This window comes from Populus euphratica, unplaced genomic scaffold (genome assembly GCF_000495115.2).
Source record: "Populus euphratica unplaced genomic scaffold, PopEup_1.0 scaffold5.1, whole genome shotgun sequence".
Classification (NCBI taxonomy): domain Eukaryota; kingdom Viridiplantae; phylum Streptophyta; class Magnoliopsida; order Malpighiales; family Salicaceae; genus Populus; species Populus euphratica.
The window spans coordinates 695,813-713,412 of record NW_011499848.1 but is presented as its reverse complement, the minus strand read 5'-3'; the positions used below and the strand labels follow the sequence as shown (position 1 = coordinate 713,412).

At 31.2% G+C, this 17,600-nt stretch overlaps 1 protein-coding gene across 1 annotated transcript; it reads left to right on the top strand.

Annotated features, from left to right (window-relative positions):
- Positions 1-8,310: 8,310 nt before the first annotated feature.
- Positions 8,311-14,415, top strand: SE (C2H2 zinc-finger protein SERRATE (SE)). The gene is made up of 12 exons (XM_011008094.1): positions 8,311-8,905; positions 9,454-9,575; positions 10,016-10,073; positions 10,299-10,373; positions 10,456-10,530; positions 10,612-10,659; positions 10,818-10,886; positions 10,986-11,789; positions 11,868-11,916; positions 12,726-13,003; positions 13,086-13,265; positions 13,889-14,415. The coding sequence occupies exons 1-12, from the start codon at positions 8,472-8,474 to the stop codon at positions 13,947-13,949; spliced, it is 2,253 nt and encodes a 750-aa protein (XP_011006396.1). The 5' UTR covers positions 8,311-8,471; the 3' UTR covers positions 13,950-14,415.
- The last annotated feature ends 3,185 nt before the right edge of the window (positions 14,416-17,600 follow it).

The window sequence follows — 17,600 nt, the reverse complement described above, 5'->3', positions numbered from 1 at the left end:
CTATTATTGTTGTTTATAATTGTTGTTTATAATTTGTACAATTAACCTCCCTGTGGTTCGACCCCGGTCTTGCCGGGTTATTTATTACTTCGACACTCCTGCACTTGGGAGAAGACATCAGTCTTTTAGTCGTGTCAGCTACTACTATTGATTTGTCTTCTTTTCATTTGAGTCCTTTCTCTTGTAGTTTTTATTTATGACATTCTCATCTAGGTCATATTTCGTCTTCTTGTTTAAGATTTTTGGCATCTATAAGAGCTTTAGAAAATTTAAAAACTTATGATATTTTTTTATTGTAGTGGATATAAACTAATGAAATTTTTCACTTTATCTTTTAATTAAAGTATTTTTGTTTCTTCTTCCCCATCTGACGTAATTCATTTTGATGTACGGGGACCTTCTCCTGTTGCCACAAAATAAAGGTCTTGATATTATATTTATTTTATTGATGATCATACTCGTTCTTATTGAGTTTATTTAATGAAATATTGTTCTGAATTTTTTGAGATATATATAGCATTTTAAGCTCTTGTCAAAACTCAATAATATGCTATTATCAAATATTTTAGGTGTGATTTAGATGGGGAATGCACCTCTGATAAATTTTATGAGTTACTTACCTTAAATGAAACCATTCACCAAACTTTATGTATAGATACTCCCGAGCAAAATTGTGTTGTTGAAAAAAAACATAAGCACATTATTGAAACTGTTTATTCCCTCTTGTTGTCTATTTTTGTTCCTAGTGAGTTTTGGGGAGAAGTTGTCTTTACTGCTGTAGGTTTGATTAATACAATTTCATTTTCTTATAGTTTAGGTTTTTCTCCTTTTTAAAAAGTTATACAAGTATGTTCCTGATTTTTTTCCTTTAGAGTTTTTTGTTATACTTGTTTCATTCTTTATAGTCATATAGAATATGGTAAATTATCCTCTCGATCTGCTATGTGTATCTTTCTCAGTTATGATAAAGGTAAAAAGAGGTATCGTTGTTTTGATCCAACAACTCAGAAACTTTATGTCTCGTCATGTTGTCTTTCTCAAGTATGTACATTTCTTTTCTATTTTATTCATTACTCATAGCTTGACTAAACCTGATTTTATTTGTATAGATTCCTTTTTTAAGGACTCTGATAGTTTATCATCTTAGGTTCCTAGTACCTCAAATACCTCTTTTCATGTTGAACCAATTTGTACCCATCATTTTATATATATTAATACTTTACTCTCCAGCACATTTAAAATACCATTCTCATCTACTGTAACTCCCAAGAAAATTATTCTATTTTGATTTATATTTTTTTAAAAAAAGGATAAATAGTTAAATAAATAATAAAAAAAATATAAAAATTAATGGAGTGAAAATTATTATCTAATAAGGTTAATGTAAGACAAGGATGAAATTGAATAAATCAAACTTTTGAGCCAAATAGTTTTAAAAGAAAACAAGAAAGTACTTAAATAGAAAGGGAAGGAAAACTTGTAAATATATAAATAAGTGTGGAGTGGAAAAATGAGCATGTTGGCCGGTTATTTTAGGGCTTGAGAGAGAGAAGAAATTAAGTGGAAAATTATCAAGGTTCATCCAAAACAAATCACAAAAAAAAAAAGGCAGAACTGGTAATTAAGATATTATAGGAAGGGTTTGAACAAGAAAATCTCAAAAGGGGAACAATGAATTTTTCTTATAAGGGGGCTACATTGAGAGAAAAATAAGGGGAAGGAGGAAAGAAATTTTTGTGGTGATTTTAAGCTTCCTATTTCTTATTTATTTGGGTTAGAAGGCAACAAATCCTTTTCTTTTAATTAAATTTATGCATTTAGTGTATTACGATTTCATTTAATTGTATTAGTGTATAGTTATGGTATGAGTTGTGAGGTTGATTGAGTTAATCTATGAAATTGTGATGAATTAATATTTAAATAAATAAAATAATAGTGGATAATGTTTTAATTTGTAAAATTGAAGAAATTATATTAGTGATAAATTGATATTGTTGTTTGTTAGTTAAATAGGTTGTGTTGTAATATTAATGATGAAGAAATTATACTAATGATGAATTAACATTGTTGTTAGTTAATTAAATGGGTTGTGTGGTAATGTTGATGATGAAGAAATTATATTAGTGATGAATTGATATTGTTGATTGTTGATTGATAATTGATTGATGAAGAAATTATATTGATGATAAATTGATATTGTTGATTGATAATTAAATGAGTTATGTGGTAATGTTGTTGATGAATTAATTAAATTAGTAATAAGTTGATATTGTTGGTTTAATAATTAATGTGGTTTTACGGTGGTGTTATTGACGAAATAATTAAACTGATGACAAGTTGATTATTTTGATAAATAATTAAATTGATAATGAGGTGATATTATTGATGTAGTAATTTAATTGGTAACAAAATGAACCTGCAAGAGTGGGCGAAGCTATAAAAATCACCCAACATACAGGTTCAGCTAGCAAAATGCAAATATCAGGTAGGTGTATAACACGAGTTTTTTTTCTAAACTTTAAATATTTAAATTAACTCCTTGATCAATGAAATTTTATGCGCTATCCTGATAAACTTTCCCATGATAATTTATTATGTGAATGAGTAACTAGTATGCCAGTTATCCTGTTATGGAACTGATGCCCTATGAATGAGAGACTGATGGGTCAATTATCTTAGTATAGAACTGGTGCCTTGTGAATAGGCAACTGGTGGACCAGTTATCTTGTGTTAAAATTGGTGTCCTATGACGTGAATAATTTTAGATTATTGATTTTGTGATTAATACTTCGAAGATGAGTTGTAAATTTGAAAATTTATTTATGAGTAATTAAGATATATAAATGTAAATTTTTAATGCTTTAATTGACCATGATTATCTTTTGAATCATGATGCAGGCTCATCTTAATGTTGCGCATCCTAATAGCTTTAGTGATTACTCTTATTACTAATAGCTTTTTTTTGGACATGTAAATCAATAATAATAATAATAAATACTTCCTGTACATTTTAAAGGTTATTTTGTTGTGTATGTATGCACTTAAATGGATTAGATTAATTAAACTTGTACTCTAATGCGTAATTATTTTTCTAATTACAATGGTGATATATATATAAAATCACATAGTTAATATCATTTGTTTAATAATAATACTTAAAAGATTAAATATATTGGAAGGAGGTACATTAAATCTATAATATGATTATGTATATAATTGTTAAGATAATTGTTTTTCTTTATTATAGTTAACATGATTATTCTTTGAATTGATATGTTGGAGAATGTGGAATACTGTTGATTAAGAAATGTTGGAGTATAATAAAAACATTAAACTATGAAAATGGTTTATTATGGACTAATGTTGATTTTGTCAATAACTTGGGATAGGCTAAATTAAGGAAAACCTTGCTAAAAGTTTTGTGAAAAAAGAAAAATTCAAGAATTTTCAAATATATTGCTAGAAATTATAGGGTTCTTACATCTACAGTCCCTCAAGCTTAGTTTAAGATTATGGATCTACCTTTACACCAATCCTTACGCATTTGTAAGTCCACAAAACTACTAGATTTTGCTTATTCTTGTTATTCTTTATCTTTTACTTCGTTTTTAATTTCTATTCATTATCTCTCTAGGTCATCTTTATATAAAAAGACAATTCTTGATTCTTTTTTGCGGCAAACTATAGATGAGAAACTTTTTGCTTTGCATAACAGATACTTAAAATATGGTTCCTATACCTCCTGGTAAGAATATTGTTGGTTGTCGTTTGGTATATAAAATCAAAACTAATTTTGATGGGTCTATTGAGCGATACAAAACTAAATTGACTGTAAAATAATACTCTTAACGGTATGGTATGTATTATAAAAAAACATTTGTTCCTGTTGTAAAAGTAACTACTATTCATACTTTTATTATCGTAACTTCAGTTCGTTAGTGACATATCTTTCAGCTTGATGTTAAAAATATCTTTTTGAATGGAGAACTTTAAGGAAAAGTTTATATGATGCCTCCTTCTGGTGTTTCGCATGACCTTGAGTATATTTGTAAGCTCAAGAAAATGTTATATGGTCTCAAACAAGCAACTCATGCTTCGTTTGAGAAATTTTATGTTGTGATCTTGTCTCTTGGATTTATCTCTAGTAGTCATGATTTTGTTCTTTTTATTTAGTATATCAATACATGTTGTGTCATTTTGTTCTTAAGATGTTGCTGACATGATTATTACTAGTGATAACATTGATGATATCTCAGTTTTAAAGATAGAGTTGGCTAGACAGTTTGAATTGAAGAATTTGAAATATCTTCGATATTTCCTAAATATTGAGGTTACCTTTGAAATGAAAAGAAAAAAACAATCTATTGTTTCTCAATTCTTAATCGACAGAATATTGTGCTATAACATCTATTACCAGAAAGATTGTTTGGTTATATTAGTTATTTCTGGATATGAGAGTTTCCCTTTCTCACCTTACTTTTATATATTGTAACAACCAGTGTTTTATTCAGATTGCTCACAACTCAGATTTTTATGAGCAAACTAAATATATTAAGATTGATTGTCATCTTACTCGTCATTATCTTAAACATGACACTATTACTTTGCCTTTTGTTTCCTCTTCCTTACAGATTGCAGATTTCTTTACCATGTCGCATTTCATTTCTCGTTTTTGTTTTCTAGTTGACAAACTCTCAATGCTTGTAATTATCACTTCGTGAGTTTACAAAGGAGGTTCCAATCAGATTATATATTGTTAACATGATTACATTAGTCATCTTATTCAATTAATGCTAATACTTGTAAATCTCGTCAAGCATTCATGATTATAACTTATGTTAACAACAAATCAAGTTCCTTTCATAGCTCAGGTGTCGGTTATACCATACATTATGGGCTATGAAAGTGCCAAACATTTGTTGTACCAAGTGTTATGTAACATAAATCAAGATTAGTCATTTAACAAGCAAAGTATTAAAGAGTGAACAAGATAGCAAATATAAAACATGTTAGTATCAAACATTAAAGTCCATATTAAGTTTACATTATACTTATTCTTACACCATTAGTGTAACCTTTTCACCTTGACATAATTAACTTAGCTAGACATAATGAAAGAAAGCAAAATAGATAAACAAAATAAGAACATAAAAGTTAACTAAGTAAAGGAAAGGAAATGAAAGGCATAAACTTAATATTAATGAAAACAAAGCATAAAAAATACAAAGAGAGAAAGGAAGAGCATGATCTTGATCTGGAAATCAAGATGCCTAAATGCATGGCAAATGCCTCCTTTTATAGGCCAAAAATGGGAACTATTGATTTGATGACTAATTGATAAGTGGGTGACCAACTTTTGACTTGGTGACAATCCTTATCTTCTCTTGTCTGCCCAAAACGTCATTGATAACGTCAAAACTGGAGCCAGTTGCAAACATGAAAGTTGTAGGCAATTGTCTCAGCTTTCTTGTGTAAAAACTTCAGCTCATTTGGACTTCTAGAACTCCAGATATGGCCAAAATACCGAACAGTGCTCGGGCTGGAAGACAGATTCGGGCTTCTTTGTTGTTGCTACAATTTGGACTTGATAATGGCCTTTTTAGATCTTGGGCTCCATATGAAAGTTGTAGGCCTATGTCTTACCTTTCCATCCATATAAATTGGACCTAAATCTGAGATATATAGCTCCAGATATGACCCATTTACCGAACAGTGTTCCGGTTTGGATTGCACCGACATCTCTTTTCTAAGTTTGGCCATCTCTTTATCCTTGCAATTTAAGTTCTTCAAGTCATCAATCAATCCTTTCATTTATGTGATAGGCCTGCATTAAAAATAGACATTTACCATAAATTAAAGGTATCTTATATTATTATATATATTATTATAAAACATGCTTTGGTTAAGGAGTTATTGATACTTCAAGTGCAAAATGATGATATAAAACCATGATAAAAATGCACTTTTAAGTACTAATCAACATGCTAAAAAAAATACTTTTATCTTGTTTTATTTATTATGGGTAAAATGATATTTTTAGTTTAGTCTATATATAATCTCTTTGTATTTAAATTAAAAATATACTTTAAAATAAATAGATTAATGAGAACTCTAGCCCTATTATCTTTTATGTTCGTATTTTTTATAATAATTTGGATTGTTTTAACAATTTATATAAAAAATAAAAAATATCATTTTTATTTTGAATCTTGGAAATGGATTGGAGAGGTTATGTTTTGAAAACTACGTGTAGAAATTACATTCAATTTGCGTGGATCATGGTGACTATATTGAAAAGAGTTCTTCCGGTGGTATTTGTATGGTTTTAATCATGATACTATTGCATTGTTTTAATTTAATTACATGCATGAAAACGACGCTGTTTTTATATTTTATTCATGGTCGAGTATAAAATGATTGAACCTTGAAATATAAATTCGTTCCATAAGATATTGGAGTGAACTGAATAGTTGGTAGACGGAGAACTCTTGTCCTTGATGATCAAAAATCATAAAAATAAATGAAAGGTTGTTTCATTCTGTCTCACCACAGTGATAATTGCAAAGAAAACAAGCGTGACTGCGGTTTGATGTTTTCCTTAGTGTTTCTGCCTGGAAAATGGGGGTGGACTGCATTAAAAAAAATAATAATAATAAAAAATCTAAACCCCTCTATGTAGAAAATTAGTGTTTGGCGTGGCAAGAACTCTAAAGCACTTTAGAATATACTATCCTTGCTGTTTATGCTTTGCTGCCGAGCGGGATATATTTTTTTTCATAAAAAAATAATTTTTGAGTGTTGAAATAAGAAAAAGAAATAAAATAAAAATTAATTATAATAAACATATAATTTTGGATAATTTAATATGTTTAGCCAAACCTATAATTAATATCATGAGATTCGAATACAAAATAAAATATTAAAATAAAGAGGTTATATAGGCTTTTTTTTAAAAAATATATTAATTTTTTAAATTCATAATTCGGGTTATTGGATCTGAATCACCTAATATAGAAAAATTTTGAAGTTTAATTTATAATAAATTAAATATTAAATAATAAAATTTTAAAATAAATTTAATCATATAATTTTTTTAAAATAATAGTTAAAAAAATAAGGACGATAATTAAAAAATAAAATTATTTTCTTATTTGATTGAATAATTAAATTAATTTTTTTTAATAAAATAACAAGAAAAATCAAAAGAATAAGAGTTGAAAATAATATTAAAAAAATCCCGACATAGACTCAATTAAAAAACTTAATTTCCAATAAATTTTATGTTGAAATATAAAATAAAAAAAATTAATTCTAAAATTTTTTTAAGTAAAAAAATTAAAAAAATAAAAATTAAATTTGACATGTAAAAGATGAAGAAGGGTGAAATTGCAAAAATGTAAAATAAAAAAATCTAAATAAGATAATAGCAACCAAAAAATGAAGACCAAATTTAACCAATGAAAAAAATTGAATGAGGTGAAATTAAAAAAATATGTAATTTAATAAATCATTATAAATAAATCAAATATTAATTAAAAAATATGACTAATTGTGAAGAAAAAAATTAATGTAAAAATAAAAAATTACCAATTTTAAATTGAACTCCTTTAATTTATACAAACCATCCATGAAAAATTAAATATCATCATAAAAAATAGTGTTTAGTAGTTAGATAACTACTTATATGCAACCTAAAAAGTACTGTAGTTTTTTAGAATAGTATATCTCAACTACTTTTTTAAATTAATATTTTATATTTATTAAAATATTAAATTATTTATGACCAAGTTCACTGTAATAGTAAAAAAATGATATAATGACAAAGCCCTAAAAGTTATTCTTACAACTTTTGTCTTTAAAAGCAGTAATATCTATTTAAAAATCAAATAATGTCAAAGCTCCTTCTAGCCAACTTATTTTGTTTTGCTTTTAAGGGAAAATGGATAAATTTTTTATGAAAAAAAGAGAATAATATTTATAATTATAGTCAATTTTATAATAATGAGAAACAAATTCCATAAAAAAAACTCATTTACCCCAAAGATATTTTATTTATATTTTATCTTAAAGAGTAAAGACATTATTATATTATTTCAATCCACCGTATAATAAATTTATAGCTATATTGTTTTCACGGTGGCGTTTTTTAATAGATCAGAAATTTAATGAAGATTATTGATTTTTTTGGATACTCTCGCATCTTCAGCACGTGTTAAATATCACGAGATGTTTTATTTTTAAACATATAAAAATAACTTTTTATATCTATATATCAATTTTTTATTTGAAAAAAAACATCAGTTAACTCTCAAACAAGCACTAACGATGGGGAGACACCCAGTCCCCACGCACGCGCGCAGTTTCACATGCTCTAGTGTCTTTCATTTTCCATTTTCTAAGCCCCTCAAAATTTTCTCTAGGGTTTTCACTCAAAAAGAAGGAAAAATAAAAATCCCACAAACCAAACCCCGATGGCTGAAGTCATTAACATGCCGGTCGATTCCCTTGACCGTCGCGGAGGGAGTGGTGGCGGAGGAGGAGGACGCGACAGGAAGGATAAACCAAGCACAGACGATCAATCATCTCCTCCACCACCTCCTCAGCCTCAACGACGCCGTGAGAGAGACTCAAGAGAGAGACGCGAAGACTTCGATAGACCATTGAATCGACGCGGAGGCGAGTACCATGATAGGAATCGGTCCCCGCCACCTCCGCAACGAGAGAGGGAAAGAGAGTATAAGAGGAGGAGTAGTACGAGTCCTCCACCTCCATTGCCGTATAGAGATAGGAGACATTCGCCGCCGCCGAGGAGGTCGCCTCCGTATAAACGGTCGAGGAGGGAGGATGGTGGGTATGATGCTAGGAGAGGAAGTCCTAGAGGTGGATTTGGAGGTGGTGATCGAAGGTGAGTGGGTTAGGGTTTTGTGTCATTTAGAGAATTTTAATAGTTATTTAGTTAATTGAGGGAGTTTTAATATTCATAATGTCAACAGAAAAGAAAAGAGAAGAAAATACGGTAGCCATTTAGTTAATTGTGCTGTCTATGTGGGTTTTATCTTAAATTCTATGTAATGAAATAATGTTCTGATTTAAGTTCAGTGTGGTTGAACCTGAGCTTAAATTTGAATTCGTAAGTAATTTCATATTTTTAATTGTCAGCGATGAACTGACTGCTGTTAGACTATTAGATTTCATACGTGGACAAGGTGAATCTTGAATTTTTTATCTGGGTGGTTGAATTTGCCTTCGCATTCTTTTATTCGTGCTGTTTTGTTTATGGCTGCAGTTCGTGTTTGCTATAGTTATGACTGTTTTGTTTGTAGTTAATCAAGCCTGAACTCTTTATCCGTGCATAGGAAGTGTTTGCAACATTTGCTTATGATTGTAAATATTTGGCTTAGCAAATTCTTTTATGCAATATTTGTTCACAAATTGGAAACCTGTTTGATGTAGGTTTGGATATGATTATGGTGGTGGATACGAGCGTGAGATGGGAGGGAGGCCAGGGTATGGTGAAGAAAGGCCTCATGGCCGATACATGGGTCGTGGAGGTGGATATCAAGGTGGTCCTTCAGGTACATGCTCAACTGCTTCCAATGATTTTGTTTTAAAATTTTAAATGTGATTTCATGTGCTTTGTATAATTTTTATGCTGGATATAATAGATCTAGGGCACTTATTTACAAGTCACTTTGCCAATAATTAGCAACCTAAGTTGAAGATTTGACTTGATTTGAGCCTTTTGCATCCATTTTTATATCTGATTTTGCTGCTTTTTTAGTGACTTTGGTTTTGTTACAAGGTGTTTCCTACTGAAAATCAATTAGCAAATGAGATCCCGTAGGAAGCTTACTGAAGAATATTTTATTGCTTAAGAAAATTCAACTATAGAACAAAGGACAGTTACTGCCACTTTTTTCTTCTACTAATATTGCTACTGTAAGGCTATTTACTATTATTTTTTGCCGGTGCTGTTTGATGAAATTGAGTTCACTGGGTGCTATTATTGTTGCAGATTGGGAATCAGGGCGTGGTGGTCACGGTGATGCTTCCAACACTGTGTCTGCTCAAAGGCTAGTATTTAGTCTTGTTATGGACTCTAGCTCTGGATGGAGTTTGATTTACCTATCATTGTCAAAATGCGATGCTTGCATTGGTGTTAACGTTTTTGTGAATGAGTTGGCTAGACTTAATCTTTGAGCATTCTCTCTCCTGTTGTTTTCAACTCCATAGATTAGAAATTTTATTGTATATTCTTTATGCTCATCATTCTCACATGGTAACTGTATATTCTTCAGAGAGGGCTTGATGTCATACAAGCAATTCATCCAGGAGCTTGAAGATGATATACTGCCATCTGAAGCTGAGCGCAGGTACAGTGTGGGTCTTGATTTTGGGTTGTCCAATTTGTGACCTGAAAAATGTGAAAGCGAATCATGGCTTTTGATTATGCAGATACCAAGAATACAAGTCAGAGTATATTTCAACTCAGAAACGGGTTTTCTTTGAGGCTCATAAAGACGAGGAATGGTACTTCTCTTCCCTTAGTTAATAACTGATACTTCTGGTGGTTTCAATTTTCTAACAGAACTTGTCTATACGTATACTTAGGTTGAAAGACAAGTATCATCCAACCAATTTGGTTGCAGTCATTGAAAGGTGTGTTCTACTTACGTAGTTAATGAGAAAACCTTGTCAAGATTTGTATTTAGCCTCAGCAATTTTTTCAGTTCATATTTAGTTTGAGTTTGGTTGTTCAATTTTGGTTGCTCATTTTTTTGTTGTTTGGTTGATTGTTCTTTGAAAATGCTTTGTAGGAGGAATGAACTTGCACGGAAGGTTGCAAAAGATTTTTTGCTGGATTTGCAGAGTGGAACATTGGACTTGTAAGATTGGAATTTTTGCCCTTAAAATTTACACATTTGAACCTTGCATGCAGGCCTTTATTTTTATATTGTCCTTTAAAGCTTTCATTTATAATGCAGAGGTCCTGGTGTGAATGCATCATCATCAAATAAACCAGGGCAGGCAAGTGATCTAAATTCTGACGATGAGGCAGAGGCTGGTAGCAAAAGGAGGAGGCATGGTCGGCCACCTGCTAAAGACGCTGATCTTCTTTCAGCGGCTCCAAAGGCTCATCCAGTGAGTTCCGAAACCAAGAGAATCCAAGTAGACATTGAACAAGCACAGGCCCTTATATGCAAACTTGACTCCGAAAAAGGTGTCGAAGACAATATTCTAAGTGGGTCTGGTAATGAAAAAATGAGTAGAGAGAAATCCCATGGGAGCTCCACTGGCCCAGTTATCATCATACGTGGCTTAACGTCAGTCAAGGGCCTTGAAGGTGTTGAACTACTGGATACGCTCATAACCTATCTGTGGAGAGTCCATGGTGTGGATTATTATGGAATGATTGAAACAAATGAAGCTAGGGGTCTTAGGCACGTGAGAACTGAGGGAAAGAGTTCTGATACAAGCAACAGTGGAACTGAATGGGAAAAGAAACTTGACTTGCGCTGGCAAGAGAGATTGAGGGGTCAAGATCCTCTAGAAGAAATGACTGCTAAGGAGAAGATAGATGCCGCAGCAGTTGAAGGTTTGGATCCATATGTCCGGAAGATTAGAGATGAAAAGTACGGGTGGAAGTATGGTTGTGGAGCCAAGGGTTGCACAAAGCTCTTCCATGCTTCTGAGTTTGTGCACAAGCATCTCAAGCTGAAACACCCCGAACTTGTGATCGAGCTGACTGCCAAAGTGCGGGAAGAGCTGTATTTTCAGAACTATTTGAAGTAAGCAGCTTCTTTCAACATAATTTTCTTCTCCTTATTTCATAGATCACTTGACAAATTCTTTATTTTCATTTTCAGTGATCCAGATGCACCTGGTGGCACACCTGTTATGCAGCAGTCATTACTGGTATGATTTATCAAGCCAAATATGGGAGTGTTAAATGTGAAATTTGAAAAAGCAAAAAGTAAAAGCCTATAACAATTAGAAAAGGTCCTTATCTTTTTGTTCATGGGTGTGAGAGGCTGAATAGTGGTATGCTGTTTACAAAATGTGAGGTTAGGTACCTGTAGCCTGTCTTTGTTGAAATATTGCCTTTCACCATATTTTATTTTCTGTGATAGAAATAAGTGAGTGAATGTAACTTTTAGTTTCATCTTTTGTTAGACTCCACCAAAAGAAACGAGGCCTGGTAACTTAAAATATTACCTCTCAAAACTATGCCCTCTCTTGGATAACTACTTTGTTATTCATCTCTGACCACTTAGAGCATGTCAGTTTAGGGTTGTGGCTTTTCTTTGCCATCATTTCCCATTTGGTGTTGGGAAAACAATTCACACACCAAACATGCTCTGATGGAAGTGAAAGCATACACATGATTTGCTTGTCTTGTAAACTCATAGACAAGTGTATGGTCCGCAGAGCCATTTAGGTTGAGTTTCAATGCTCATACAGTAGCCAATAAAAAAATATTAAAGCTGCTTCTCTACAACATTCTCATGATCCGTGTCATGAAATTATTGATAGGTGCCCCCCTCTCCTACACTGGTAGGTAATGATGCATGGTAGCCAATGCTGTTATCATAGATATGTTCCCTCAATCTATAGTCAGTCTTGTTGGGTCAATACTCATTTTGCTACTGTTGTTTTCTAAAGTAATGATGATGAATTCTCCCTATTATTCTTGCATATGATTACTCATGTTTTCCTCACTGCAGAAGGATAAGCCACAAAGGCGCAAGCTTGGTCCAGAAAATCGATTGAAGGATGAACGTGGCAACCGTAGAGAACGTGAAAATAGAGCAAATGGCAATGAAAGATTTGATAGGTCTGAAAATCCACAGTCAGGTGACTTCCAATCTAATGATGGTCCTGATGGAGGAAATTGTGATGAAACAATGTTTGATACTTTCGGAGGACAAGGCATCCATGTACCTCCTCCTTTCCCCTCAGATATAGCTCCTCCACCAGTTTTGATGCCTGTTCCCGGAGCTGGGTAGGTTGAGAGTGGATATATTTCTCTACTTTTTGCAGGGTTTTTTTTAGGAGCTTGTTCTGATTGCTGGTTGTACTTGCAGTCCACTGGGGCCTTTTGTTCCTGCCCCACCTGAAGTGGCAATGCGCATGTTTAGAGATCAGGGTGGTCCTCCTCCATTTGAAAGTGGAGGTAGAAATGCAAGGCCTGGGCCCCAGTTAGGTGGGCCAGCCCCTATTCTTCTATCACCAGCCTTCCGACAGGATCCCCGACGTATACGCAGGTAACTTTTGTTGCAGCCTCTTCCAACCTGATTTTGTATTTTGGGTTGTGTACAAGTGAGCTTTCCAATGTTGCTTCATTTTCCCCTTGAGACTGCTCCCATACCTTTTCTCACATGCAAAGAAAAATTGTCTTTATAGATCAACCTGAACATGTCTTTTCTATGTGAAAAATATTCAATCAATGAAACTTGTTTGGAATGGGGTTCATATAAACTTAGCGTAAGCTGGATTAAGACCCACGCCAATAAAAATGACGTGACACTTGTCATGGATTTCCTTACCAGCTAGTGCTGTGGTTTATACTCTATATTTTTTCAAAGCAACAAGCATAGTTTGTTGGGTTGAATCTTGAGCATAAATCATAAAGTATTATAAAGAATTGTGTTTTTTTAATCCCCCAACCTCTGCAGAGAATGAGAGTTGCACACTTGCATTTTATTCTACAAGTTTAAACCAGTTGACACTGGGAAGTTACCATCTAAGATCTCATGCTTGAAGATTGAGAGAATTAATATAAAACCATTCATGTGGCCTCACCCAATATGGCTTTTTTTTCAGAGACAAGTCAGTTTTTTCAGCTAATATCTCTCAATCATGATGAGCTCCTCTGGATTTTTTGCAGCTATCAAGACCTAGATGTGCCAGAGGATGAAGTCACTGTTATAGATTACAGGAGTTTGTAGGGGTCACTGGTGGCTCATGGGAGGACTTTCAAATATGAATTTTTTTGTTGAGCGAAGGTAATTTACATGCTGGGTGGATGTCTTTTATTTGAGGCAATCCAACTGTAGAAGCGTCTCCTTGTACTTGAAGCTGTATAGGAGGGCACTTCTTTGCGATAATGGTAAATCTGCACACTGAATCGGTAATTAGAAGTGGTCCTGATATTTTTTCTTCATCCCTGCCCACTTTAATGTCTTTAGTAGATGGTTTTCTGTATTTAGGGTTGGGAATATGCAATTATTGACAAAATTGTATCTGTAGAATGGCCTTTGTGCAAAGCAGATTTTCATATAGCTGTTGATTTGTTTTCTGTTTCCTAGTTTTCCATAGCTTGAGAATTTTTTTGTTAATAAAACAAAGTTGGAACCCTAGAGGATCTGATGATAACTAACCAGATGAATGGTTGAGTGAGTATTTATCAGCTGAGTAGTGTATTAAAAACTTGTAGATGATCTCTGGACAGTGCTCCTAATGGATCTTTTGTTTCAGTAAGAAGCTTCGCAATGTCGTGCACTTACCATGAAGTTAGTCTCGGTTTCTCTTCTACTTTCTTGAGGATTGCACTGATGAACTGGTATTGCTTGTACTGAATTCAGACAAAACACAGTCGATCAATTGATTACATTTGGAGGGAGCTAAAAGCAGAAGCAGCCTGATCTCCACCCGTGGGCAATTGTATGCCGTACGCGCTCAACTATCAGCAGGCACCATGCATTGGTGACCTTTAGCAAAATCTTCTTCAAAAACTATCCGTTACCTTTCCAAGTCGATCTAACATGAATTTCAAGCACCAAAGAGCTGAAATAATCCAAAACGATTAACGATCACAAACTCACAAGGGTTCCTAGAAAATGCACAGCTGCAGCTTTGCAATATCACTTGGTGCGTGCTACTCCAGTTACGACGTTTACTAGTAACTAGCTATTTATCCAGTGTGTGCTTTCTCGGGCTGTAATTCAGGCTATTTTTTAAATAAATTGATAATTATTTATGTAAATAAAAAATTATTAATAATAAAAAAATACATATAGGCTAAGATATTTGATCATATAAAATGAGATATTTACTTGTTTGTATCTATTAAATTTACTTAGTAAAATAAATAAAAGATTATAAAAACAAACAAATACGGAACTAAAAACATTATGCAAGGCTAAATATATAAAAAATATTTTTTAAAAATAAATATTTTTTTATAAAATAAAGTTCTCCTATGAAAAATTAAAAGAATTATTCAAAAAATTAAATAAAAAATCATATTTTAAAAAAATTATTCATAAAAATCAACAAAACACACAACCTAGGTTATGAGAGAAGAATAAACTAATAGATAAGAAATTAAAAATAACCACAAAACTATATATTTCTTTAAAAAGTAGTGTTGAATGTTCAAATCATAAAAGGAATTGAGGAAGAAAGGAACCCTAATCGCATAAACTTGTCAAACTCATTACTCATGTTAATAGATAAGAAGCATCGCATATGAAAAAGATTTGAAACCCATTCCACATCAAATAAAAGGTTGAAGGATGAAACAAGAAAAGAAAACCACACAAAAATTGTGATTAAAAGAACAAGAGAAAAAATTAAAATGAAAAATAAATTAGAGAGTATAAAAAAGAATTCTAAATTGGAGGGTTAATTAAAAAATAATTAAACTTTAACAAAAAGAAAAATAAATAAAAAGAATAAAGGATAAATTGAAAACAACAAAAAACATAAACTTTAATTGAAGAATAAAATTGAAAACCAATAAAACTTTAACAAAAGAGTTAAGGAAAAAAAAATCAGATATCAAAAGAATAAAGACATAATTGAAAAAAATAATGTACAACAAATTATAATTTAATGATTAAATTGAAAATAAGTAATTTTTTATAATAGGACCGACAATGACAATAAACAATAAAAAGAGAATTGAAATTGACAAATATAAAAAAAGGGACAAATGTGTACTTTCTTTAAAAAAAAGAGAAAATAAAGAAGAAGAAGAAGAAAGAAACAACCACCAATAAGAAATCAAACATAATATGTTGACATGCATTGCCTCATAAAAAAAAGGACAATGACGTATCTAATGATATGGTGGAAGGACAAGTTTGGTCACCAGATAGAGTCTGCACACACTACCCAAACAATACGGATGCACCTATTCGTTGATGTGTGAATGTGATGCGTCGACATCTTTTATGAATAAAATAATTGTTTTTCAATGTAGAAATACCAGAATACCCTTAATGAACCCGGGGATCACAAAAAAAAAAATTATAATAAGAGTACACAAATGCCCCTAGATGCATGCCTTGATTTTTGTTCTTTCAAAGGGTATAATGTTATTTCTATTGTATTTCAAAATGCAAAAAAAAAAAAGTCATTGGTCCATAACTCAATATTTTTTTTACTTTGAGGTAAATAAGTATTTTAACTATTTTAATGTTTTGAAAAGACTAAAAAACCCTTGAACAAAACCATATTTTTATGGTGCAAAAAATGAAAAATACTAACAAACCCATAACAACAATTTAAAGATTAATGGACCAATTATAAGGATCAAAACACCCTTAATACCATCATATTCTTTTTTCAACTCGGGGGAAAAATGGTAATCTCATTATAGCCATCCATAATAAATTGTCTATTACTACGGTGAAAAATCTAAACTGTGTCTACTGTAATAGTAAAAAACCTACATAATTTACAGTTTTTGTTAAATAGTTATGTGACCCATGCTTCACCATAGGTAAGATATTTTTATTTCCCATAAAAAAAATTATATATGCTGGTTTTTCAACACATTTTTGTAGTTTAAAAAATTTAAATGCAAAAGTTTTTTTATACATACATGTAATCAAATAAATCAAGAACTATGTGTGCTAATAAATAAATAAAAAGTCATTAATGATACCTAAAATAAAAATTAAAAAATCAAGAGACATATTTAAATTAAGATATTTAATATATTAAGACAAGACATTTACTTGATTATGTTTGCTAAAGTTTTTTATTAAAATATTTTTTTATTTTATCAAATGATAATAGAAATAAACAAACATATTAAATTAATTGAATAAAATAAAAATAAAAAATATTATGCGAAACTACATATATTAGAAATATTATTTGAAAATCAATATTTTTTATTTTTTAAAATAAAATTCATCTATAGAAAAGATTAAAAAGCAATTATAGATGAATCATAATCTCTTAAAAAATGAAATACACACAAAATAATGTTTAAAAAAATCTCTATAAAAAAAGTTAAATAAGAAAATGGAAAAATCACAAGTGACTAATATTAATTCAAATATAAATTTAAAAAATATTTTACAAAAAGATATGATGAAAAAAGGTATCAACCAAAAACATTTAGAAGAAAAAAATAATACCTTAAGAGTTGTAACTTAATTTGTCAAGCCTATGATCATAAACTTATTTGAGTTAAACAATTAGTTTTTTTTTTTAATTTATACTTAACATATATATATATATATATATATATATTAAAAAGAAAGATGTGTGCATATATGATCCAGGGCGCCTGAGCCATTGCAAGGAATAACTTGGAAGCATGGGTAAGCTTTCAAGCCCATGCATGTACTCTTAGGCGTGAT

Bases quoted from the DNA above. Each gene is read 5' to 3' on its own strand.
- SE (XM_011008094.1), top strand. From the start codon at position 8,472: ATGGCTGAAGTCATTAACATGCCGGTCGATTCCCTTGACCGTCGCGGA. The intron at 11,917-12,725 runs GTATGATTTATC...TCCTCACTGCAG, and splicing joins TTATGCAGCAGTCATTACTG to AAGGATAAGCCACAAAGGCG. The intron at 13,266-13,888 runs GTAACTTTTGTT...GATTTTTTGCAG, and splicing joins GATCCCCGACGTATACGCAG to CTATCAAGACCTAGATGTGC.